A 26816-nucleotide genomic window follows, 5' to 3' on the forward strand; every position below is an offset into this window, starting at 1 on the left:
CAAAGTTCAGTGCTTGTAGACAAATGTAATCTTTTATACAAGGGCAGTTTTTCTTTTAATGCTGAGAAGTTTGGGCAACTCAAACCACAGAAGATAGCAGGATTTTCTCTGCGTAAGCCAAGGTGAGGCAGCTCCTTTGGTGGCCCCTCTTTGGGTTTTTTCCGTGTGTTTTCAGGAGCACATGGGAGGTTATTCTAAATATGCAAATTTAGAATTTATGCAAATTTATCCCACCAATCTGCAGGGATCTCAGTGGCACAGGGCATCAGTAAGACACCCAAGAACTGAGCAAAAAGAACCAGACAAGGCTTGCTCTGGAAAGTCATGGCTAGGACTGGACCTGCCGCTCCATGCTCAAGGAGTACTGAAGGATCTGTGTGTTGGCAGGAAGCTCTCCCTGGATTCTTTAATTGGGGCATGTAAGGCCACTTGTTTGCCTCTCTGGGCAAAAGCCAGTCACTCCCTCCCACCGCCTGCACTGGGCTTGTCTTGTGACAGAGGTTACTCTTCATTTTTGGTTCTGAGTTTTAGCAGGTAGTTTGGCTGGGAAATGTCCATGGATGCCTGATTCCCTAAGAAACAAAACATCTGAGATTTAGGACATTATCAGATGGGGCTGAGAAAAGCTTCATAATACAATAGAAAAAGCACTTTATACTTCACTCTCTGAGTCCCCCCAATAATCTTGGGAGATACAGGGGGTGGGAGGCCTGGGGGCCCCCAGGGTGGTGATGGAACCAGACTCCAGGCTCCAGGCTGCATCCCAGCCAGCAGCCCCGGGTCCTCATTCCCCCCTTTCTGGATCTCTCTCAGGGTTGAGACAGCCATCACATGTTCCAATTATCTGACAAGTTATTCAATTGTATCTTCAGAGTAAGGAGTAGAAGTGTCAACAGCTACCTACCCTCTTACTGCTCCCCATTTGGGGACTTTTTTCTTCTGGAGGGAAGTGGGGAAGGACACCTTTTCTGTCCCCTTTGTTTCTAGAAACACATCAACTTAAAGACTCAGTAGCTCCAACTGATTTTTTTTCCTTCAAACTGAAGGAAGGAAAGGAATGAAGAGAGAATATGTGTTGCAAAATAGAAAATTTACTGTTGTGATTAAACTATATTACCTTGAGAACTATTTTCTTGTATTTAAAAATCTTTCTACAAGACAGCACACACTGGTTTGGATCAACTTTCAAGTGAGCCTACTTCTAAACTTAGGATGAGGTCTTCATCAGTCAAACCGGCACACAGTCCAGAAGAGGGGTCTTTTATGTTCTAAATCCTGTCCCTCGCTTTTTTTGTAACCCAAATTACAATGCAGTGTGTGATAGGGCTTAAAGACACTCCAGGGAAGTGTTGGCGCGTCCAGCAACCCCTGCTGCAGTTTGCAGTTTTTAGCTGGCGCCCTCACACCCAGCCCTCTGACAGCTCACATATAAAAAGCTTTCAAACTGTAGAAAAGAATGCTTTTGAGCAAGGTATTTGGTAAGCATTTGAGATACTCCTCGGTGTGGTTATTTCAAACCTCTATTTCTGTCATTTGAAGTGGCAAAACATCACGTGACTTATCAACTGCTCTAACCACACATAAAACAGGATGTAGAGAAAATCTGAAGAAAAATCTTAAGGAAAGGCCCTGTTGCCTGCCCTTTCAAAGGGAAAATGTCTACAATTCATTACACAAATGCTCAAAACAAGAAGTTACATTTGTGATCACAACCAAACTGTACTCAGAAAGAGGAAAAAGTGCAACAAATTATATTGTGTGCTGCCTGATTTCAATGGAAAAAAGAATAAAGAGGTGATGTGATGAGACCTTGTTTTAAGTTTAGACTTCATTTTTTTCTCAGAAGGGGAGGTTAGATTTATTAGCTTAAGGAAGACCATCAAAGGTGGACCTCTGGAATCATTAAAAAAAAATAAAAAACTCTCTTTGCTGAGTCCAAGTGGTTCCAGGAGAATTATAACCAGTACCTTTAAAAATATTTCATTTTAGTGATAATTTTTCATCCACTTCATTCACAATCAACCAGGGTCTCTGAAACACTACATAAGGCACATGCACTTTGTAGATGGCTGTCAGCGACACCCAGAATCAGCACTGTTTTTATACGGTACCTCCTTTTCATTTAGGCCAGGTGTCCTCAAGTGCACTTTAATAACAAGACTTGACATCAGCTTCTACAACATGACAGATGTAAACAAACGCACACAAGAACCAGGAACCCTTCCTCCAGAGGTTTAAGTGGTTTCTTTAGGTTAAAGAAGGGGGTAAATGGGGACAGACCAGCTAAAAATGGTTATACCCTTCACTGTACAACTCTGGAAATTCAGTGACATGGAGAATGGTTGTTATCATAAGATTCAGAAGGAGACGGTCCCCAACTAAGAGCCAGAGACAAGAACTGAAGCCTTGGAGTTGGGAAACATATACAGCCAGCTGGATGCCAGATCCCTGAAGCATGAGGCTGTGCACTGGGAGACCCAGTTTGGCTGGACGAGCTACTGAAAGCAAAGTTCAGTTTACTCTTGTGTAACAAAGGAGATCAGGGTACACATCAGTACCTAGCACCCCACGGCATCAGCCACATCACCAAGGTTGGCTGTGGGTCTCTGATGTATTTTGGTTTGCTTAATGATGTATTTACTAGGTACCTATTCAAAGCTGATATGACCAAGAAGCTAGTCAAAGGGCTTTTGAGCAAGCTCGTGTGTGGCTTTGTGCAATTTGAAACACGAGTTTCTGTTCCACGCCTACATAGAAAGCATCCAAGCTGGAGGCCTGGGCCCTCAGCATGACCTCCCGCCACTCACGTCTCTCTAGTCTCACCTGCTCATCTGTCCAGTGGGAGGCTTGGGCCACTATCGCAAAGGCTCCTTTCTGGTCTAAAATTTTATGTATGATCTAGGATTTAGAACACGGTACAGATTCCTATAATGAAGGAATAAAATTACCTCATTCTTCATTTCAGATCTGAACATTAGCAACAATCCTAATTTTCCCTTTTTTTCTTTAACATAATTAAGTCTAAGAGTCATTCCTCTCCATGTGCTGTGGCTGTCAGCTCACAGGCTTTTCTGTTTCACATCAAAACTGTGGGTTTAATTTAAACTGTTAAAACCAACCACATTAAATATTTGTGTAGCTTTTGATTAAAACTGCAAAGGTCAGTATAAAATATATGTTGCATCTAAACAAGTGTTTATGTACTTAATAGGTGGAAGTTTCTGCATTGTTAACAGCTTTTACATATGCTTTTTTGTTGTCCTGGGAGCTTTTTTTTGGATTTGTACGCATATATTGTCAAATAGGTTTCATACTCTAATTTTACTTTAAGTAAAGCTTAAACAGTTGGCATACAATTGAGACTGCTTTTAGTTCCTTGATTTCTTACTCTAGCCATTAAATCTATTTACCACAAAAATATTTGGTTTTCTAATCCTGACTATAATTCCCTTTTAATCAAATTTATCTGAGTATTAAAATTTCACCCTTTGCCTTAGTCATAGCTAAAACCTATACCAGTGGGATATTGCTCTACAGTCCCTGTCTTGCTTAAACATAACCTATTTCTTCAGCTCTTATTCTATATTAAAATTATTTTTACTTCCCTTAACTTCAGTAGTATTGAAAGTCTTCTCTGAAAATTCTCCAACTTCTCTGTACTCCCTGTAAAATGAGAATGCCAAAATTGGACAAGCTTTCAAGGAGTCTGAGAATAGCAGACCCTGACACTCCTGTCCACATCTCAGAGGTTCTTGTTCTTACTTTTTAAAAACTTCTTAACCTCAAATAAAGATGGCTGTAATTTTTTTAACTCCCCCCTCCCCCCGATTACAGTAAGCTTGTGAGATCCTAGGGAGACTGTCTTCTTCCTTACTACTCTGTGATACGTCTCTTAGTCAGAATCCCAGATCTCACCTGCCTCTACTGTGCTTCCCTCTTACCGCTTCCAGCCCTCCCATGTTTCTGAGGTTATAAGAGGTCACCCTGCGGTACAAGGATATGGTGCGTTTTTAAGCTTTTCTACAGTGTCAGGCTGTGCTCAGGTCCCAACTACCTTAAAGACAATGCAGGGCTGGGTAGGCCCCAGTGTCATTCATCTTTGCCATGGGGAGTGCTGCCCCAGGAGCAAATCTGCACCCCCCCCCATGCTTCTCGACCTCTCTGCTCACATACAGAGCCAACGGAGTGCACCATTAAGTCTCTCTCCCCTCCATCCCCTCTTCTTTATCCTCTGTAGTCCTAGAGGCTTAGATCAGGAGAAAGTTATAAAGAAAAAGACACCCTAAATTTTCCTTTTTTGATGCTATTGAAGGCAACTCAGGGGTGGAAGAAAAGTTGGCCCAGCTTATATTTGTAATTCTGCTCCCAGCAAGCTCCAGGATTCTATCCAGACAATGCAAGACAGTAAATACCATACAAATTTCCCATTTTGATACACTGGGCTTTGAACAAAAGAAAAAATGAATCGGGAGCTGTGCATCCTCATTCTGTCTCTGGTGCTCATTAGCTGTGACATACGCAAGTGACTAAATGCTTCTGGACCAGCCTCCTCTCTAGAGCAGTGTCTTTTCTATGTAGTTCTAATCTGCTGTGACAGAAGGATTTGCAGTTCAGGAAGACTGAGGTGCCCTGCCTTCCAAGCCACATGGAAGCACCTCAGCCAACTCATCTATGAACAGTACAGCAGTCTGCTCTCAACAAAGAAAAATGACTAGCACTTCACCACACAAAACAACGCCTCATCTCAGGTTCAGAAACTCTTAAATCCAAAGACCAAAACAGAAGTAACAAATGCAATGATGATTTTCAACCTTTACGTTATACAATACATCTGAGATTGCCCTGGGGTCTTTCACTTGATTCATGGAAACTTATTCTAAAGGAGAGCTGTGTCTCCAGTGCCCCTGGCCCTGTTAGGACAGACCTGGCTTGTCCCTTCATGAGTGACCGTCCTCCATCCTCTCCCAGGTCTCTTCCTCAAATGCCTAGCTGCCCAGATTTCAGCAGTGTTGTCACCCTGCAAAGATGTTTGTCAATGCTATTTAATTTCACCCTGGAAAAAAATAAAAATGGCCCCCAGGCCTACTCCACCTTAGCTAGAAATCCTGTTCTACTTGGGATTGGGACCTGGACGTTTCTGGCTCCAAATACACTCTGGTGATCCCTGAGTCGGTTTTTCTAGCCCAAACTTGTTCTCAAGCATCAGATGGGTTTATCTAGTCACCTCCCAACATATCCTGGGGTGGGGGGGAGTCTCACAGGGCTGGCTTTCAGCGCCTCCCCAAGGCACACACTCTCCTCTGACTTTCTTGTCTAGATCCATGACCACCCTTCCAGAAACCTACCACACATCCTGCTCCTCCTTGGATCAAGCCACTAACCCCTATCAAACCACCTCCTACTACCTCTCCCTTCCATCCATCCCTCTTATCCTCCAGACCCACCTGCTCTGCTCAGGGGCTTCTGCTCACCTTGGACCTGAGCACTACACTGCCTCTTAAACAGTTCCCCTTCCCCAGGCTCATGTGTCCCCCAACTACAATATAAATAACACCTCTTGGAGCTTTGCAGCACACAGCCCCATCCAGCACTCTGATATAGATGGCTCTAGAATACCTTCTCCAGGCTGGTCCTTCCTCCCACTCCAAGGTGGCCTGATACTTAACTTGCATGAGTGCCAGGCTCCACCTGGGCTCTATGTGTAGACAGTAAGAACCCAGCCAACGAGGAGGACGCTGCTACCGAGGAGAAGCTGTCCAGCAGGACTCTAGATGGTGGCCAGCCTCCTTTTCCTGAGTCTCATCTCCCTGTCTATTGGCTCTCACCCACAGTGAGGGCACAAAAGGACCTTACCCTACAAAGGGCATAAAGAATTTGTAGAGAGTTTCTTTACAGAGTTGTACTGAGTCTCACCATCAGGGGAGGGGTGATGTGTGTGTTACAGGGAGAGGGCTCTTCAGAGGGCTGGAAATGGGCCTCTGAGGTACTGCAGCTCAGGGGACAGGTGTCCAACTCCCCTGTTGGATCTGATAGAACAAGGACATAGGGGCTGACTAGCTAAGCTAGGGGAGGAGGGCAAGGTCTTTCCCTTAGCTCACATCTGGGCCACAACAAATCAATAGGCTGGCATGGGGATCATCTTAGGGCCTGTCCAACAGCTACCTGGGGCTGAATGGGGCTCAGCAGAAAGAAGCTGGAGCCATCACTGGCTTCCTGGGGGGTGCGGGGTGGGGGGGAGAGTGGCAGGTCAGAGGGGACAGCATTAGCTTATCTGCGAGCTGCCCTCATCAGAGCACTTCAAGAGGCCCTGAGCTGGGAACAAGAGATGAGGGGACAAAGAGGTCTCCAAAGAGTCCTGAAAATACGCCATGAGAGAATGAGACCAAGCACTAGCTAGGCCCAGGGAATGAGGCCGTTTTAGGACATTACTACCAGGAGTTAAGACTTCTGCTCCCTCCCTTCTCCTGTTCCCACTCAGGAAGGCAAGACAGAGCAGTCAGCAAGTGGTCACAATAGGATATCTAATTTCTAAATTAGAATAGCATTTACCAACTGAAGATGGCTATAAGGTGTTTCTGTTACCCCAGAGTGCTCAGAAAGGTCGTCATGATACCCTGAGTTGAATTTTTACTCAGGAGTAAGGGATTCTCCCCTTGAATACATCCTGGACGGTGGAACACAAAAACAGTTGCTTTATGATCCCATCCCTGGAGTTCTGCACACAGCTGTGTGAAGGTTGAGGTGGCGGAGCACGGGCGGGGGGAGGAAGGTATGGAGTGTGGGGTGTGTGTCTCTCAGCAAACACACAGCCAGGTCCGGGTCAGGACTGGGAGTTCAGCCTCTACAGGCCCAGGGGATCTTCTTCTCACTTAATCCACACCACTATCAGAGATAGACAGTGCCCAGCAGAGATGAAGAAACAGATTCAGAGAGGTTTAGGGACCTGCACAAGCTCACCTGGGCGTGGACTCTGTGACTGCTGTTGAATCTAGACCCCAGTGAAAACTGTGCAGCTCAGTTTTTTGGAGCACTTACTACTGTTCATGCACAGTGCTAAATGCTTCATCTCCTCTGACTCTTCACTGCCCAGTACCACCGTTCCAAGCCCTTGATTCCTCTGCTCACAATGGGCAGGGTCAAGTCAAGAAGCAGCTCCTGGACAGCACCAGGCCCAGCCTATGGATGCCGGAAACTGGACTGCCATGTGCCAGAGACCTCAAATCAGGCATTTAACCACAGCATCTCAGACAGAGTTCTAAGTTTTATCTTCTAAGTTTATTTTTAGTTATTTATTTTTACAATCCTCAGCGACTGACTTTGCAAAAGGGAATCAACAGCATAGCCCTGAGTCGGTTCAGCCTCTGACAGTGATGACGAGAGACACCTGCCCCATGAGCCAGGCGTCCAGCCACATCTACAAAAGGGAAGCAAGCCCCAAAGTGCCCAGAGCCGCAAGGGCATGCTTTTCAGAGCAGGCAAAATTTCTGGCACATGCTGAACATCCTGCAGTGTAAACAGAGGAGACACTCACTGCTCAACAGGCCAAGATGAGCCAGCCAGAGTCACAGAGCATGCTCCCCCACCCAGGGACAAAAAACACCATTGCCAATGACAAAAGTTCTAAAATTGGACTATTATTCTTCTAAATTAATATATAAAAAGTTAAAGTTGCTAAAATCCAGGTAACAGCCCCAAACTACTTTTATAAAAACAATGCAAATGAGAAGGAGGCTCGTTAAGTACATTTATTTTGGCTTTGTTCCCACATCCAGAAGTAACCAACATTATTACTGTGGACTGCTGTGGTTCCTAAGAGGGTATCGTATTTTCAGCACCATTTATGTAAATACAGATCAAGGCATTTTTTGATGTATAAATGAAAACTCCTAAAATTAAGCACAAAAAATAATTGTAAAGTTCAGAATTAAGCTCAACCACTTCTAGTTGCTGGGAAAACTACTTACTGCCAAGACTGTGGACATTTTGAACCCTGTGTCCTTTCCTTGTACTGAATCATGTCTTAGCAACTTCATTTCTGACCCAAACTTATAATCTGGTAATCAATGAGACGAACTGCAATAAAACACCAAAGTGTCTTCCTCCATTACTGCTACTGAATGCTATTAGCGAGCATTCAAAATGCTTAAACAGGGAGCTGGCCACAAAGTCTGCAAACCTATACGTCATAAATGGATTGATATGACATTTCAATGTAATTAATGTCTCTAGACTTAATAGCCACTGTATATATTTTAATTATACATACTACCTACTCCACCATTCCCAGCTATAAATTTCAATTTACTATGAATAAAAAAACAGTCACACGGGACAGCTTGTTTCCACCCTCCCAGAATACTGCTACGGATCTCAAGCTGTAGGGCCACGTGCACATACAGAAAGCATTCTGTGACTTCAGACCAACACATGTACATACACCCCTCCTGGTCATAGCCAAGCCCTCACCTCTACTGCTACTGACTTACAGGAAAAGCCCAGGGTGGCAGACCAAACCAGTTTAGTTTTGTGCTTTTCTGGCTCCAAGTTACATACTGAATGACAAGAACATTAAGGATCAATCACCATGTATTTACTTTATTTACATGTTCGCTTAACTCAGCCTTGGCTACCCTGGTCTGTCCACCCCCTCGAAAGACATCACAATGAGGTTTCCCAAAATGGTTGAGTATTAAATATTAATAAAATACTTCTTGCAAATAGGGGACTTAAATTTTAGAAATTGGAATTTGTAGACTACATGCACCTAAGTTCTTCCATTTATTCGTATTTTTACTCTTTTGTAAGTTAAGCACAGGGAGGTCTGTCTGGCATCTGTTTTTTTTTAATGGCATTTTAAAATTTATTCTAAAATTAGTTCCCCTTCAGTTCACTCCTTTTTATAGATTTTTGGACCACTTGGAAATTACTTGATATTGTGCTTAACTAACTTCACGAAACTATTTGAGAACACTCTGTTTCATACATTTCAGATTCACTTCACATACATTAAGCTTTTTTTAAGTAGCCACAGATGTGAAATAAAGGCATTTATTTGTATACATACCTACAAGTAAGATTCCCCAATAGTCTGTGCTTCTGAAATACTTTCTGACTTTCAAAGGGGGGGGTACCTGCAAAGCACTGCTTAAGGAAACAGACAGGAAAATGATCAAACTGTATTGTAACATCAAAAGAAGACACACCCAGAAAGTCTATGTGAGTCCTATGTGGATGCTCAGACAGCAGGAGTGCTGTCATTAAAAGTAACACAGCGCTTCAGTCACTGTCTGGAAGATTTTCAAAGTAAAACAGCACTTCTGGGCATGGGGCAATTAGGAGGACAGGATGGTAACACAGAGCATCCTACACACACAAAGAAAAGGTCACACACATAAAAATCCACAAATGTTTCTTCCAAAAAGTGTGATCAATTCATATGACCTGAGATTTTACCAGATACGAAAAAGATGCAAAGGCGAAGTCCTCCTTAATCAAAGAAAAATCTTAGTAGACATTAACTGAATATATAATAATGTAATAAAAGTGCAAATGGCTATAGAAAAAAAACACAATTAATCCTGTTCATTTAAAACATTTTCATATATAACCTATTCAAAGGAGGAACTGCAAACATTTCAGATTCAATCCCACCCATGCCCAAGTCTTATACTGGAGACCATATACTACTGACTTCTCTGAAGCCACATCACTGTTCATGTGTATGAGTGAAAACAACTGGTATATGTAGAAGCAGCTCAGGAGGTGAAGAGGGAATCTGAAAATGTTCTGGAAAAGGAACATTAACTCAATGGAACATGACAGAAATTCTTTTAGGTGTAAATGCACCTTAAATGAACTCACAGGTGCAAGTCATAGCTGCTTAAGGATGAGGTAATTTTTCTGCTAATACCATTGGGTCAAAAACCTCTGAACTCTCGCAATAAAGTCTGGGACAGAAAGTACGCATAGTATATAGTCCCTACTCCTTTTCCTTCTTCTAGAACACCTTATCCTTCTAAGTATATTTATCCTCCTGAATCCATTTACATCTCAATTTACTTCTAACCTGTCGATCTCACCCAACCATTTCAAGAATAGGAATGAGAAATGGAACTGAGACTGTGGACAAATGACAAAGAAATGTTATTTTTAAAGTTTGGCAATCACCAGCCTGGCAACATCTGAGATCATGTCTACAGGAAAAAAAAAAAAAGCCAGGTGTGGTGCGGTGCACCTATAGTCCTAGCTATTTGGGAGGCCAAGGCAGGAGGATTGCTGCAGCCTAGGAGTTCCAGCCTAGACCACAGAGCAAGACCCCTCTTTAAAAAAAAAAAGTGATTGGCTAATCATTTTTATTTCCGGAAGTACTGCTATTCCTTTGAAAGCTTTGCTTCTCTGATGCTATGATCCCACAAGCCTGAACAATAGTCTAACAGCAGAGTAACAAGGCCTTGGGACAGAAAGCATGAACACACCCTATTATACTTTTATCAATGTGGTGGTTAAGACCACAATTTCTGTACTCACTCTTAACAGTATCATACACAGGATCAAAAAACAATATGAAATGTAAACAATTAAGTCACCCCCAAATCCAGTTCAAGTTCACTAAGATTAGATATTTTCCAAATGCAAAGATAAATGAGTATTATGAGTATTACCATCTCCTCTACCCTGAGTATTATGAGTACTGACATCCCCTTTACTCTGTCTCAAAGGTAGAGGGAAGCCATGGGCCCCAGGGTGTTTATGCCAAAGTGAACCACATATCTGACCAAGAAGCAGATGGGGAAACTGAGGCCAAGAATGATCCTTCCCCTGTAAGTGGGAAAGGGTCTAATACTTAGCATTATGAGTATTAACATCAAAAGAAGACACACCCAGGAAGTCTATGCTCAAAATTCAATAGCGTACATGAATCAATGTTCAGATTCAATATACATGAGGAATACAGAGCCCTACTGCCATGTATGAACTAAACACATCAAGTTGTATTTTTTTATATGTGCAAAAATAAATGGTAAGCATTTCCTGATGTACAGTTACAAATACTAAAATGAAGCAGCAAAGCCAATAAGAAGTCATTATTACTTTAATTTGGCTTTTAGGTACCTTCTTATTCAAGGCACCTTTGTATTTCACAGTGAAAACAAAGCCTCTCTAATGCATTCACACACATTCAGAGCAGAATTTGATTCCAACATTCTAATCAATTAACATCTAACAAAATGTGGTGAATATGACTAACGAGGTAATGGGACAAATACCAAAGTAACAGTCTGAATAGTTTTGTGCGTCCTGAGTTTTCTTAACTAAGACTTACATTTTTAATTAAAAGCAAAACTTACATTTTCAAAGAAAGTTTGCCCCTCCCCCAAAAAAGATTAGATAGCTTACAAACTACATTAAATTGGACCAAATAAAATATTTTAATTATAAAAGAAAGCTCGGTACTTTACACTGCCACAAATGTTGAGCCAGTGCTGCCCAGAGAATTCTAAGTGATATCTCTGGTTCATGCCCCTGGAGGAAGATTCAGGCCCTAAGGCTGACCTTGTTCAGCAGGGCTCCCCCTTCCCCACCACCCCTGTTACCACCCCAGCCTGTCCTGAGCACGCAATGGCCCATGACCAAGAACATGGCCTCCCTCAGCTTCCCAAACCATTCATGGGCATAGGCAGCTCAGCCTCCGCTTCAACTTACTCAGGAAAAATCTTCATTTGCTGTTTCTCACTCCCTGCACCAGATGTGGGAGGTGCATTTGGCAATGGATGTGCTCTCCAAAACAACGTGAAAAGACACAGGAAAACCAGGCTCCTGCTCAGCCCCACCTCTAAACTTAGGTCAATACTAATTTCCTCCTCTAAAATATAGGTGAAATAAATTCTGTTCTAAGTACAAAATTAAGAATCTATGGAACATCAGAATTAACACCTTCTGACACCAAAATGTAACTGCAGGCAGTGTTCATCCATGCTGACAGGCCCCTGCACCAAGCCCCAGCCTCCAGTATGCTGGGGACATTGGATACCTGTCACAGCCTCACAGAGGGAGAAGTTCTAAGTTCCCTCACTATTTCCTCCTATGCTGAGCTAGCCTTCAAAAAGGCCTTGAAATAACCCACTTTTGGACACAACTCTCTATGTTCTGTAAGACAATCTGCTTAAAAAAGCCTTAATAAATACACAAATCCAAACCATTGCTCTTCCCTCCTTAAGAATAGTGAGGCCATCAGAGGGTGTTATGACTATGCCATTAATAGATCCATCCCAGAATTGTACCACTTGAGCAGCCTGAATAGGAAGATTACTACAGAAACCCATTACCACAAAATATATATATATGTATATATATATATATATACTGTCTTAAAAAAATTAAAAGCCAGTTTGCTATTAAAGAGAGCTTTGATTTTGAGACATAAAGAATACATTCTTCTCCAAAGTAAGTCTCCTCTGATACAAAAGTATTTGTCTTATGGAGAAGATATAGTCTGCACCTTCAACAGGTATGCACTGAAGGCCCCCATCGAAACATATTGCATAACAGATGAAAGAGATTTGGTTAATTCTTATTATCAAAAGCTAGTCTTCAGAACATCCCATTCCCACTTGGCATCCAGGGGCCTAGGAGTTCTCACAGATTGTTCCTGGAGACCCACAGGCCTGAGGCCCAAACCCAGAAGCTGCCTGTGCACCTTTATCACGTCACGAGGCTGTCCAGGCAGGCATCTCTCACAGACTCGTCTCCTCACACACTCTGACAGGGATGTTATAGTGCCGGTCATCCTCAGCGATGAGGGTGACCACTGGCCAGTCCTTGGGTGGGTCAGTGGGGTAGACTGTGATGAACTCTTCTGTGTTGTACTTGGAGAGCCGGTAGACCTGGATGGTGTGGCGCACAGCATAGGCAAGGAGGAACATTTCAACCTGGGTAGAAAAAAGCAAATGGGTATTCTGAAAGAAGCAATACTGAAAGATGGGGCTTAACATCCTGCTCCACCCATTATCCCAGAAAATGCACAAGGGCAAAGCTACCCTTTTTCCTCCCCTTTGGGCCCAGCCCAATCCTTTATTATATTAATCAGATAATCAAGAATGGATCATATGTCTGATAAGGGACCTGTACCCAAAACATAAAAAAACCCACCCACTTAAAAATTGAGCAAAGGATTTGAATAGACAGTTCTACAAAGACATGTAAACGAAGGATGTTCAACATCCTAAGTCATTAAGAAAATGCAAATCAAAACCACAATGAGATACCATCATACCCACCAGAATGGCTATAATCAAAAAGATAATAATGGAGGATAACGGCTCAATGGGTACAGGGTTTCTTTGGGTAACAAACATTTTGGGATTGAATTCATACAAGTGGGGTTTATTGTAAGTAGACTAAATGTCACCGAGTCATATACTTTAAAATGGTTAATTTTATGTTATGTGAGCATTACATCAATAAAAAGACAATAAGAAGTATCGATGAAGACATGGAGAAATGGAACTCTGATACGTTGATGATGGAAACGCAAAATGGTACAGCTGCTACAATAGTTTGGCAGTTCCTCAAAATGTTAGACAAAGAATTACCAGATGACTTAGCGATTCTACTCCTAGGTATATACCCGAGAGAACTGAAAACGTATGTCCTTACAAAAAACTGCACATGAATATTCATACCAGGTGGAAATAACCCAAATATCCATGAAACTGAAAGATGGATCAATAAAATGTGATATATCCACACAACAGGATATATTACATGTCAATCACAAGGAACGACATACTAAGACACACTGCAATAAGGCTGAGTCTTAAAAACATTATGCTGCATAAAAGAAGCCACTCACAAAAGACTACATCCTGCACGATTTCCTCTACATGAAACGTCCAGAACAGGTAAATCCACAGAGACAGAAAGTGTATTAGTGACTGCCTAGGGTTAGGGGGGAAAGGAAAGTGATTGCTAATGGGCACGGGAGTTCTATTAGGGGTTATAAAATGGTCTAAAAGGAGACTATAGTGATGGTTGCAAAGCTTTAAAAGGGTGAACTTATGTCATATATAAATTGTATTTCCAAAAAGCTGCTACTGGGGAAAAAAAAAGAATAGATTCATCATTACAGCATACCTTGTAGGGGCTCAAAAGGACTAACTTCAGTGTAATATGCAAACCATGCTCTAGCAGAGTTTTTACTGCAAGGAGACATAAGCCAGCCATATTACGTGTACAGATCAAAATAACTATCATCAGTTCTGCCTGACCCAGAAGTGAACATCAGTCTTTGCTCTTTTTCACTCACTGGGAATAACAAAAGAAGAAATTCCTACCTTCTAGGACACCTCAGAGTGAAGCCCAACTATCTATTCCTTATAGCATCTGCCCTGGCACTTGCAGCTTTCAAGAAAAAGGCAGGCAAAAGAGTCAGCTGTATAAGTAGGAGAGTGGCACTTTGGCAGGCGGGCTTAGTATTACTTTAGTAGTTAGCTATTCTACCAAAAAAAAAAAAAAAATCCCATTAATCCCATTAAAAAATCCCCAAAAAATCCCATTTTAGGGGGGCCGGGTGCAATGGTTCACAGCTGTAATCCCAGCACTCTGGGAGGCCAAGGCAGGTGGATTGCCTGAGCTCACGAGTTTGAGACCACCCTGAGCAAAAGCGAGGCCTTATCTCTAAAAAATATGTGGGCATTGTGGCAGGCGCCTGCAGCCCTAGCTACTCGGGAGGCTGAGGTAAGTGAATTGCCTGAGCCTAGGAGTTTGAGGCTGCTGTGAGCTATATGACTTCATGGCACTCTACCCAGAGCGACAAAGTGAACCTCTCTCTCAATAAATAAATAAATAAATAAATAAATAAAGACTTTTTAGGGAAACAAACAACACCAGAGGCAGTGCAAGGTACGGTGACTCAACTTCTGGCTCAGGGACAATACTGCACTGGCTCTCTGTGTAAAACTCCAGACTTATCTGTCATTCCATATCTGTAAAAAAGACGCAAGACCATGCTGGGCTCTAGTAGCTATGGAGACTCAATTTCTACTTTTAATGCAGTTGCCAAGACTAACAGTACCCTTCAAATGGTTCTTCTGAGTGCTTCATTTATTTGTAGCCTCCTAGAGCCAACAGGGTACTGATCCTACCCAGCACCCTGCAGAATAAAGCCCAGCCTGAGATAATGGCAGTAAATGCACAATTCTTTGGTATCCCCACTTGAAAGGGTGGAACCTACATTTCCTCATCTTGAGAGTGGAATGGATTTAGTGACAGGCTTCTAGCAAATGGAATGCAGGGTAAGTGACAATGTGACTTCTGAGATTAGATCATAAAAAAGTACTGTGGCCGCCTCCTTGCTCTCTGCTTGGATCACTCAAAGAAGCCAGGGGCCATGTCAGGAAGACACTCAAGCTGCCCTCCGGAGAGGGCCATGTGGGGAGGAAATGAACCCTCCTACCTACTCGGAAAGAACTGACTCCTTTTGCCTGCAGCTACTTGAGTTTAGCCATGCTGGAAGCAGATCCTCCAGCTCCAGTCAAGCCTTCAGATGACTGCAGACCTGAACAACATGTCTGCAACCTCATGAGACTCTGAGCCAGAAGTGCCCACCTTAGCTGCTCCTAAATTCCTAACCCACAAATGCTGTGAGATGTTTGATGGTTAAAAGCTGCTATATTTGGGGTTTATATGCTCCCAAAGGGATATATAACTCACCTGTTCAAGGCCACCAGTGTGACCCACCTGGTTTAGGTGGTTCCTCAATAGCTGTCCAGGGTCACTTGATGTGTCCCGAGCAAACAGGAGCACGGAGAAAAATGGTACTTCTTTTCCTTTCTCTTTATCATCATATAGTTCAATAGCTCTGTTTAGCATGAGAAATTTTACAGCTTCATAGAGGCAGTATTCCTCTTCTTCATTTGTGAACAGTTCATCACAAGCTATCTGCCTTGCTTCAGCAGTTCTCATTTCAGCCAGGCCTGCCCACTACAATAACAAAGTAAGAATTAGAATTTTTCTTCTAAAAATCCCTAGTAGGGCCAGGTGCAGTGGCTCATGCCTGAAATCTTAGAACTCTAGGAGGCTGAGATGGAACGATTGCTTGAGTTCAGGAGTTCAAGACCAGCCTAAGCAAGAGTGAGACTCTACCTCTAAAAAAAGATAGCTGGGTGTTATGAGGGTACCTATAGTCCCAGCTACTCAGGAAGCCAAGGCAAGAAGATCACTTGAGGCCAAGAGTTTGAGGTTGCTGTGAGTTATGATGCCACAGCACTCTAACGAAGGTGACAAAGGTGACAAAATGAGACTCTGTCTAAAAAAAAAAAAAAACTCCCTGGTATACTTCCATATTATGAGCATAAAGTTATTTTCAAAAGTAGGTAAGCATGGGTCACTTATCAATTAATGTTCATAACATTCAAGTTTCTATCTCAACCAATGGTATTCTTTAGACCAAACTTCTTATTCAGCTTTTCTGTCCATTTATTTGAAACAAAAGTACAATGTAATAAGGAGAAGTACCAGGGCCATGTAATAGAAATTCTGACTCCCCTAACTTCCCAGGCAATGAGATTGAACCAGTCAATCAGAGATATTTACAGAAGAGGTAATGTGCACGCGTGAGGCCTGTGGGTGAAGTTGTGAAGAGCAGCTACAATTACTGCCCCCCCTACAGGGCTACAGGAGAGTCAGCACCCAGAAACACAAAGCCAACCTCCAAAACAGAAGACAAGCAAGAGTGTGGGGTCTTCTGAAAATCAGTTTACTAAACTTGCCACTAAAATCAGAAAAATACATAGGAGCTTTAAATGAACAAATCCATTCAGCAAATTATTAATCCTGATTAAGAATAAAGCAGAGTGTCAGGTATTCAGTGAACAGAGGCAAACTCTGTAAGTGAACAAGGAAACCTATGAATACATGTGCTTTTAAGTCTCACTGAATAAGAAATGCCAACATAAATACCACTCCTTACATATCCAAGAGTAAATTTTAATGGTAATGACTACACAGAACTCTCTCCAATATTAGGTTGGAAGCTGGAGCATGCTGTCCACATCTCCTATCTTCCAGAGGTAGATCAAGTTGGCAACCAAGGGCAAGGCTCCAGACATAGGAGTGTCCAATCTTTTAGCTTCTCTGCACCACACTGGAAGAACTTAAGCTGTCTTGGGCCACACATTAAGTATTCAAACACCAGCAAACATGGATGAGCAAGAAAAAAAAGATCCATGCATAATTAATTTTTTTAATATCCACCACCACAGGTAAGCAAAAAGTCCTCATGTAATCTGCATGTAGGTGCCTAAAGATTGGCCACCCCTCCTATAGGCTGAACAGTTAAGATGGAATCAAGACCTCATCACTAAGCAGCCAGTGGCTTTTGCAGCACATTTAACTGACTTCCTGTCCTCCTCATCTACAAAAGGAGGATGACCATAGCAACAATGTCTTCACAGTTGTGAGAATTAAGCAACATATGAAACTTTCAGCATACAGCCCGGCAAAGAAGAAGTGTTAGTAATTAACACTGGCTCACATTACTAATAAAAACTGTCATTATAAAGGGGCATCACATAAACAGTTGCAAACATCAGGGTCTAATTATAGCAGAGACACTTAACAAAGCAAAAATAGCAATTTCACAAGACTTTAAAAACAGATGAAAAGAAAAGTAGGGGACCGTTGGATGAACTGAAGAACACTCCCGTGTTCCCATTCAGTCCCAGGGCTCTGCCCTCAACCTTCCACTGATCAGGGACTGGGCAACAAAGTCCTGCATTCCACTCCAACAGGTAATAAGAACAGAATCCCTCTTCCCTTCTCTCCCATTTCTTCATAGTAGAAGATAGAACTATCGTTCTTCCTTTGGCAGTGTACTTTCCAGTAAACACTTCTTACCTTTGTAAGCAAAAACTAGATTCCAGGAAGCCAGGGCCTTCAGTTCATTCACTCAATAAAGTATTCACCACATGACTATTTTGTGCTAGGCTTACCACTAGGCACGGGGTGCAAAATGCCTAGGATACAGTCTCTCATGGAGCCTGAAAGCCTAATGGGGCAGCAGATCACATGTAAGTAGTCAGATCACTAACTGGGGTGTGTGCTATGAAAGATCTTGAGAGTCTGTGTCAGCCCCCTCCTTACCAGGCCCTACCATCCAATAAAGCCCAGAGCAAAAGACAGGCTTCTGAATCAGGGTTCCTGGCAAGGAGGGATCCAAGCTATTCAAAGCAAACATCCTCAAGGGCAGTGCAGGCCAGCATGCAGGCAGGACATCCCACACAGAGGAGGTAATGGGAAGCCAAAGAAAGGCAGAATTTCAAACATCAACTGTTCCAAAGATGCTCTAAGAACAGTTTTCAAAAAACAAGTTACTAAATATGCTAACTGGTAAATCACTGAGAAAGAAAATGAGATTTTAATAAATATGGCAGACTCTTAAAACATAAGCATAATTAGAAAGAATTTAATAATGTGATTAATATCACTAATAATTCTGTATGAAATATGGACTAACCGATATCCCTGAAACTTATTAATATAACATAAAACAAAGACTACATTTGCCTAAGGGTTCCTTTTAAGAAAGTTAAACATTTCATTATCGGATACCCCAGTCTATAGCATCTCCTCAAAGAATATATAACAGTACTATGTCTCCATTTCTCTAAAGACCTCACAAGAAGAGTTTATGTTCATTGAAAATCATTTGGCTGGCCAGGAGTGGTGGCTCATACCTGTAATCCTAGCATTCTGGAAGGCTGAGGCAGGTGGATTGCTTGAGCTCAGAAATTCAAGACAAGCCTAAGCAAGAGTGAGACCCCGTCTCTGCCAAAAAGAGAAAAACTAGCCAGGCATAGTGGTGCACATCTGGAGCCCCAGCGACTCAGGGGCAGAGACAAGATGATTGCTCATGCCCAAGAGTTTGAAGTTGCGGTGAGCTGTGACGACGACACGGCACTCTACCCAGGGCGACAACCCAGGGCGACAGAGTGAGACTTTGTCTCAAAAAAAAAAAATCATTTTGCCTAAAATCAGAAGGGGCATTCAAAAACCCACTGAGCAGAGACTTAAGAGCTGGTCTGCTGGGGTGATCAGGAGCAAAAGCTTCACACTTATCAGAGACAGGAAATTACACCCCTCAAACCTTCTTCCTTAGCAGAGCAAGGGACTCCTTAATTTTATCAACGAGGTCCTCACTGTTCCCATCAAATTTCAGTCCGAGTTTCCATTGCTTGATCCAGCTGTATTTGCTTATAAGTTTTTCCGGTAACTAGAACATCAAGAAACAAAAAGATAAGGCGATATTAACTTTCCCAGAACTCCATCACATTATCCAAGCTGTAAGAAACCATAAAGCCTATAAAACCTACCTCTGTTTTCAGAATTAATTCCTACAAATCTGCCATGTAGATTCAGGATGGAGGATTTATATTTTGAAGTTAGGAACTCAGAAAGTACTACCCAATGGAAGGCTGCTGAAGTAAAATGGTGCTTTTGGCTGACAGATAAAACCACAATCTACCCCGTGAGACTTCAACCATGGCCAGCAGCATTCCACAGCAACTGTACAGAGGAGGTGAGGCCATGACCATGATCTAACGCATCTTTATACCAACCACCTTCGGCTGTGGAGCTCACTGGCAGCCTCCCTACCACTACCTAACATACGGCTAGGAAGGAACTTCCAAGCTTGTGAGAAGGTCCAGGGTGAAGTCAAATCTGCTCCTTTCCTGATTAGGACATCAAGATCTAATATCAGATATTTTAAAAATCCACTAAAAGAGGAAGAAAGATCCCTTTGTTAAATAATATTACATATACTCAAGGTTTTAACATTCAAAGAGACACTATTTAGTTTAATGGCTAGCCAATATACTAAGGATGAAAAAACACAGCAGAGGAGCAGCAGCAGGGAAGGGTTAAGGCAGCCATGACCACCTCCCTCATGAAAGAACTGACAGCTAAACACTGTATGTCTCCTTTCCTTTTCTCCTCAGGAGTATTTGTTATTTTGTGTCGCCTTAATTATCAACATAATCTGCAGTTTGAAAGGCAAGCTAAGACATAACTTGACTGATGACAGCTTGGGAAGAGACTTTCCCAACAGTCCTGGGTGTGTCAAGAGAAAAATCATGTAATTAGGCTGGGCACAGGCATGTCACTTCACTATTGGAAAAAAAGTTCACCTCCCATTAAAGAATAATTAAATCCTACAGCACCCTATGAGGAACCCAAACTTGTTCAGCAGTTATAAATACAATTTTAAATGAGGCCACATGCTCAGTTCTATTAGAATGTAAAGACTCAGAAGACCATTTCATGAATGGTAATATTAACCTGTTGTACCTCCTCAGTCTACTGCAATTATATGAAACTGGGGTGATTTCATTTCTACAAAACACAGAACCACAGGGATGTAAACTACTCTTCACTGTTACCACAGTGACAGCAATTCAGCTCACTCGGCAAAGGGAGGAGTGGTCATTCCTCATCTTACTAGGATGACAAATGACCACCCACCCAAGAGCTGCACCAGCCCAGCTCACGGCACACACTGTCCTGTATTTTGGCAATATGTGGGCAGCTCTGCTGCAAAACTCTCAATTCAGTGTCAGATTTATCACCAGAACCTAATGCACCCTCAAGTGGTAACAAGCTGAAATTACAACTGGGCACAAAAATTTATTTAATACAATTGGACAGAAAACACTGGCACTTACATAAGTGTGAACTGGGAAAGGAGGTAAAGGGAAGCCCAGAAGATCAGCCGAGCATCCTGTGACATCAGTTATCTAAAAAGCAGGTAACTGAGTTACTCGGGAGACTCTGAAAACCTAATTGCTGAGTGAAACATAGAAGTCAGTTTCCCCATTCTGTTTCACATGTTGTTCAAACTGTTGCTAATCACACAGTTCAAGGCTGTGTGTATCTAGAGCAGGAATCTCATCTAGAGAAAATCCAAAACAATAAGGCACAAAGAAGAAACTATTAGAAAAAAATAATGGAGCTGGAATTACTTATTCAGAAGAAAAAAGTGAATATAACTTTCAATGCTTTCAGGGTCACAACATATATAGCACTTATATAAATGGCCATTCTTTTGTACTAAGCATAGGAAGCAGACTCTAATAGAATAAGTGAGATTTAAGGAAGAAACAAGATTTAAACAAGAAATAGTAACTGGAAATATTTAAGAATAAAAGTAGGGGCCAGGTGCGGTGGCTCACGCCTGTAATCCTAGCACTCTGGGAGGCAGAGACCAGACTGACCCAGAGCGAAATGCTGTCTCTAAAAAAAAAAAAATAGCTGGGCTTTGTGGCAGGCGCCTGTAGTCCCAGCTACTCAGGAAGGTGAGCAAGAGTATCACTTGAGCCCAAGAGTTTGACGTTGCTGTGAGCTATGATGCCAGCACACTCTACTGATGGTGACCAAGTGATACTTTGTCTCAATAATAAAAACAAAACAAAAAAAGAATAAAAGTAGGTAACTAATTTAGGTATCATTTCATTCATGATTAAACCATAAAACATCCTGTTTTGCAGATGCCTCTAATTCCTGACATCTTGGTAAGGACAGCCAAGTAACAAAAATATACCATCCCCAAAACTAACTCATTAAAAAAAAGCTCTGATACACAATATATCCCAGTCTAAACAAACACTATCAGGGATATTCTATAATAAAATTTAGCAAATGTGGAAACCAAAGGATCCCTGATCTAAAGGGTACACCTTCCTAGGGACCGAGGTGCTGTCCCAAGTTTAAGAACAGCCACACCAATGGCTGTTCATCTCCATGGTTGTGGTCAGGGTCAGATGACCTGAAAGCAAACACAGAGACTGGGATCTGGACAGATACTACAAACAGGAAATCTGGGCAGGATGACAGGAGATGAGGGGATGGGGTAGGCTATTAGGAGGGGCAGTAAGGACAAAGATCACTTCACAGGCAGGGAACAGAGCAAGCTAGAGAATATGGTCACAATATAAAGAAAACCTAGGGTCTCTTCCCCTGAGGTCAGATGAAGTGGGAGGGGGTCGCTCAGTCTAGCCCTCCCATTTCTCTTTAATATCTTGAAACTAAATCATGTTCTAGGAGAACAATTTCTCAATCTGCAAATGGAAGGAGATACAACTGTTCCAACCCTGACTTCTTCCGTTCACACTGCAACACACGCCTGCTCACTCAACAAAGCCGTTGTTGAGTGGACCTTCCAAGGAAAAGGCAGATGGAGGAGCCAGAGCGAGATCAAGAATGGAAAGGCACCCATGGGAGGGTCTGCAGGACGCCTAGGAGGAGCTACAAAAGCAGTCTAGTCAGCACAGCCAGACTAAGCTGTACATCCTTTCCCTTCTCCATTGTCCCCTCAAAGCCAAAGCATGTGCTGAATCCATCATAGGGCAAAAGTGTGCAAATCACGTGAAACTGCCAGGAGCTAGGACAACATGAGGACAAGTCCTCTAGCTGGATGAGAGCAAGAAAAGAACAAAGTCATTTCTTCAGCTGGTATCTATAGGAACCAAAGTTTAATAATACTAAACTGACAGGCAGGTATAATGTATTCTTTTTTCCTTTGACACAGGCCTCCTGGCATTCAATACAAGTTAGATGACAAAAATAATATCACTGTAACCATCCAATTAGATTGTATTCCCAAGAGAAAAATATACTGGCTGATACACATAGAAAAAAGAAGAATCTGGAAAGTACACTTGACAATTTTAAAACTATTATCACTTTACACAAATTAAGTTAGAAAAACCACCATAAACCCCACCACACACACATGCAATATATACTGAGACTGAACACAATCTACTTAGACCATTTTTACAATGGCAGATGTTATCCAAATATATCCTTTTAACAAAAGAAAAGGGATACTGGGCTTTACTTTTTTTAAGGGCATTTTTCTATGTTTAATTACTTGGGACAATATTTACATTTGGCTTTCTCAGAAAGTATAAAAATTCAAATTCATTGTCAATTAAGCCCATAAAACTAAACAGGTCCTAAAGGGTAAAGACTCAGAAAGAAAAGTTATCCTAAAATTGAGGAGGATCTTATGTCAATCTGGAAATGAAGCTACAGTTGTCAAGTACAGGACTTAAGGCAAAAGCACTGAAACCCCTGTTTGCTTCTGAAGCAGGGTCTTCTCTCCATCCACAAGCATGCTGTACGAGCTGACCAACACTCTGAAATATTTTCCTACTCATAAATGACATCATTTGCAAAGGAAAGAACTCTAGTATATCAAATTATTTTGTCTCTATAAAAAAGAAATAAGCTAATACTGAAAAACCAAATTTGCTCAACATGACATAGATCTTTGCTTAGGAAAAAATATCTTTCCTAGATATTTAAAAGACAGGGTCTTCCTATGTTGCTCAGATTGGACTCCGAGGCTCAAGAGATCCTCCTCCCTCAGCCTTCCAAGTTGCTGGAACTATAGGCATGTGCCATTATACCCACTCAAAATGTCACTTTGATAGCTGATAATTTTATACTGGCTTATAGAATTATTATGCAACAGAGAGCCAGTATTCCTTCACTCACCAGTCCTGGTTTTGCCCTTTGAAGCAGGTGATACCTTGTCCACTTATAAAGCCTTTAACTCAACGGTTCTCAACCTGTGGGTCGCGACCCACAGGAACTGTATTAAAGGGCTGCGGCATTAGGAAGGTTGAGAACCACTGCAGTCTAACTAGTTTAGCCAGCAACAAGGTTCCCTCAAAGACTTTTGAGGGAACTTCCTCAAAGTTTCCCTCAAAGACATTTGAGGCAACTACCCAGGTGCTCCAAATGCTCCCAGAATGAGACGAACTCTCTTGGTCGCCCTCCCATCTGCTATGGAGATATAGGCAGAACACAACTTGGTCCTCAAGATGGGCTCTGACCAGCCAGTTCAAGATAGGGCTGTTACTGTGTGATTCTCAGAAGCATTCCTTTTAAAACACAGCTGGGCTTTTATTGCAGGCCAATAGTGGGCTTGCAAGCAATTAAAATTCTGACATCTTTTTTTTCCTTCATAAATTATTGTTAGGCAGATCTCCCTATACTTCTTGGGTTTTTTCTAATGTAAGCACAAACTTTCTATTTTCTTCCAACTAATGTCATCCTGTCATTTTTGATCTTTCGGGATAGTCTATCATCCAACCTGGTATGTGACTCTATCTGTGTCAGGACCGTCAGACACGTGACTTCCCAGCGTATCTCTACCACATGACAGATGGCAGATTTAAAACACTGAGAAGGACTAAGCCTGGAAGAGCCCTTGACTCTGATTTCCCCAGGAAGCCTCTCTCTGGGTGATGTTAACCATCTCTCTCCCAGCGTTGCTGTCCAGCCTCCTACAAAGCCAACCTTCACACTTTGCAGAGGGCACTAATTTCTTGAATTATAGCTAACACTAAAGAAATAAGTATTCTTAAACCTTGGTAGTTTTCAAATAGTAAAATATACAGCCACTTAAAATATTTAACACCAACACTGAAATCAAACAGTTCCTAAGTGTTTTTTACAAAGTCTAAATATCGGCTCTTTAATTCAACTAAATTGTTTGCAAGAATTTTATCATTTTTTTGACTGAGTGTGGTGGCTCATGCCTGTAATCCTAGCACCCTGAGAGGCTGGGGTGTAAGGATTCCCTGAGCTTAGGAGTTTGAGACCTAACTAAGCAAGAGCAAGACCTCATCTCTACTAAAAATAGAAAAATCAGCTAGGCAGACACCAGCAGTCCCAGCTACTTGGGATGCGGAGGCAAGAAGATCACTTGAACGCACTTAGGAGTTTGAAGTTGCTGTGAACAAGGGTGATCCCATGGCACTCTAGCCTAAGCAACAGAGTGAGACGCTATGTAAAAAAAAAAATTGTTGTTGTTCTCTTCTGGGAAATACCAGTTATTTCTGCTAATTTTACTGCATGAAATCATCCCAGCCACACAAAACTGAATAAGCCCATATGTTGACATCATATTGCAGATAATACTAGCTGGGAGCAGAGACAGAAAAAGGAAGTTTTCTCACAAAAACCATTTTAAACATCGTGGACTCAAACCTGCAGCAGCAGCGTACCAGCGTGAGCTCCGGGTCCTGCAGCCAGGGGGGCAGCTCTGCTGCCTGGCTCATGGCCTGGAACAGTGTGGCCCTCAGTGCACAGTAATTATCACCACGGACTCGCCTTATGGAAGTGAATCTCTGAGATACCTCCTCATAGCCCTGGGGAGAAGTATAAAAGAATTCAAAATGGTCATTACTGACTCAGAAAGCAGGTAGAGTTTCATTCCTAATGGAAACAAGACTGAGTCCTTCACGTAAGATGTGCAAATTTCTCTTTATCAATCAAAAGAAGTTAACAAATGTTCGCACTATAAAAAATATCAGCATGTAACAGATGCAACAGATTAGACACAGAAAATAATAACCACATACTAAAGTACTAGCCACCCCCAAAGCTGAAGTGATAGGTCTCTTTCTAAGCAATTATTCTAACACTCACTGATAACCAACATTCTGAAAGGTTTAATCTGTATTTAAATTGACCTTAAACTTTTTAATGAAGAGGAAAGAAAAAAGACATGTACAACTAATTTTTTAATTTTAGATTAATATGAGGATATACATTAGGCTATGTACATGTTTGTATCTCCATATTTTAAAAATATATAAAAAATCCCAAGTTTCCAAGGGGTGTGTGTGTATGGTATGTGTATGTACATATATATAAAAGTTTACATGCCTGAAGATGTCTGGATAATTCTTAGACTCTTTTTAAAAAGTGGACTGAAGTGTCACTTTTGCTTAGTCTGGAAGTAAAACAAGGAAATGAAAATGTTCAGTGACGTGCTTGGCTTCCCCAAATAGGCATCCAAATAGGCCACTTTGAAACATACCCCAAAAAAGGACACCATAAAATCAGAGTGACTGCAGTCCACCAGTACGTGTGATGCCCTGACTTGTCCAGCTGGATACTTCACACTCATGGGGACCAACTCTGTGGTACCCAACCCACTGGCCCCAGATCCAGTCAGCCCCTTCACTCTTCCTGCTCTTCCTTGATAGTCACTCAAAACCTACTTCCTACCCTGAACTCAAAGAAAAGAATGTCAACCTCAGCAAAATGCAGACAACCTCATCCCATGTATCTAAGTACTGGAACCTCATCATTAGGTTGTTTTTAAGGTTCGAGCCACAGGATAATGTTCTAAGTCAGCAGTTCTCAACCTGTGGGTTGTGGGTCGAATGACCCTTTCACAGGGGTCGCCTAATATCGGATATTTACGTTACAATTCATAACAGTAGCAAAAATTAGTTATGGTATATGTACACCATGGAATACTATGTAGCCATAAAAAAGATGGAGACTTCACATCTTTATCTGGATGGAGCTGGAACATACTCTTCTTAGTAAAGTATCAAAGATGGGAAAAAAAGTATCCAATGTACTTGATACTACTATGAAATCAATATATAACCACCTATACAATCATACATATGGCAAAATGTAACTACAGTCCATAAAGTAGAAGGGAAGAGGAGAGAGGGGTGAGGAGAGGGGATGTGGGAGAAGGAAAGGCATTTGGGGGGACCTCACCAAATGTGCATGATGCAATGGTACATTTCAAAACTATTAAGAAATGAGTGTAATTGTGATGGATGTGTTACTTGGTTCAATGTAAATATTTCACATTGTATATCGAAGCAGTACCCTGACACCATAAATGCATCAATGTACGAAGTTATGATTTAATAAAAAATAATAAAAAAATTATAGTTATGAAGTAGCAACGAAAATCATTTTATGGTTGTGGGTCACCA

The 26816-nt window shown here is 41.9% G+C and overlaps 1 protein-coding gene across 1 annotated transcript in view; it reads right to left on the reverse strand.

Annotated features, from left to right (window-relative positions):
* Positions 1-11405: 11405 nt before the first annotated feature.
* OTULIN (OTU deubiquitinase with linear linkage specificity) overlaps positions 11406-26816 on the reverse strand; it is a 33749-nt gene continuing 18338 nt past the window's right edge. Inside the window, exons 4-7 of the mRNA XM_003789543.3 lie at positions 25074-25217; positions 19145-19270; positions 15712-15981; positions 11406-12929 (exon numbers count right to left, since the gene is read on the reverse strand). Of these exons, the coding sequence (XP_003789591.1) occupies positions 12735-12929; positions 15712-15981; positions 19145-19270; positions 25074-25217 (735 nt within the window). The 3' untranslated portion in view covers positions 11406-12734. The remainder of the gene's footprint in view (positions 12930-15711; positions 15982-19144; positions 19271-25073; positions 25218-26816) is intronic.

This window comes from Otolemur garnettii, unplaced genomic scaffold (assembly GCF_000181295.1).
Source record: "Otolemur garnettii isolate 467f Iridium unplaced genomic scaffold, OtoGar3 scaffold00033, whole genome shotgun sequence".
Lineage (NCBI taxonomy): Eukaryota > Metazoa > Chordata > Mammalia > Primates > Galagidae > Otolemur > Otolemur garnettii.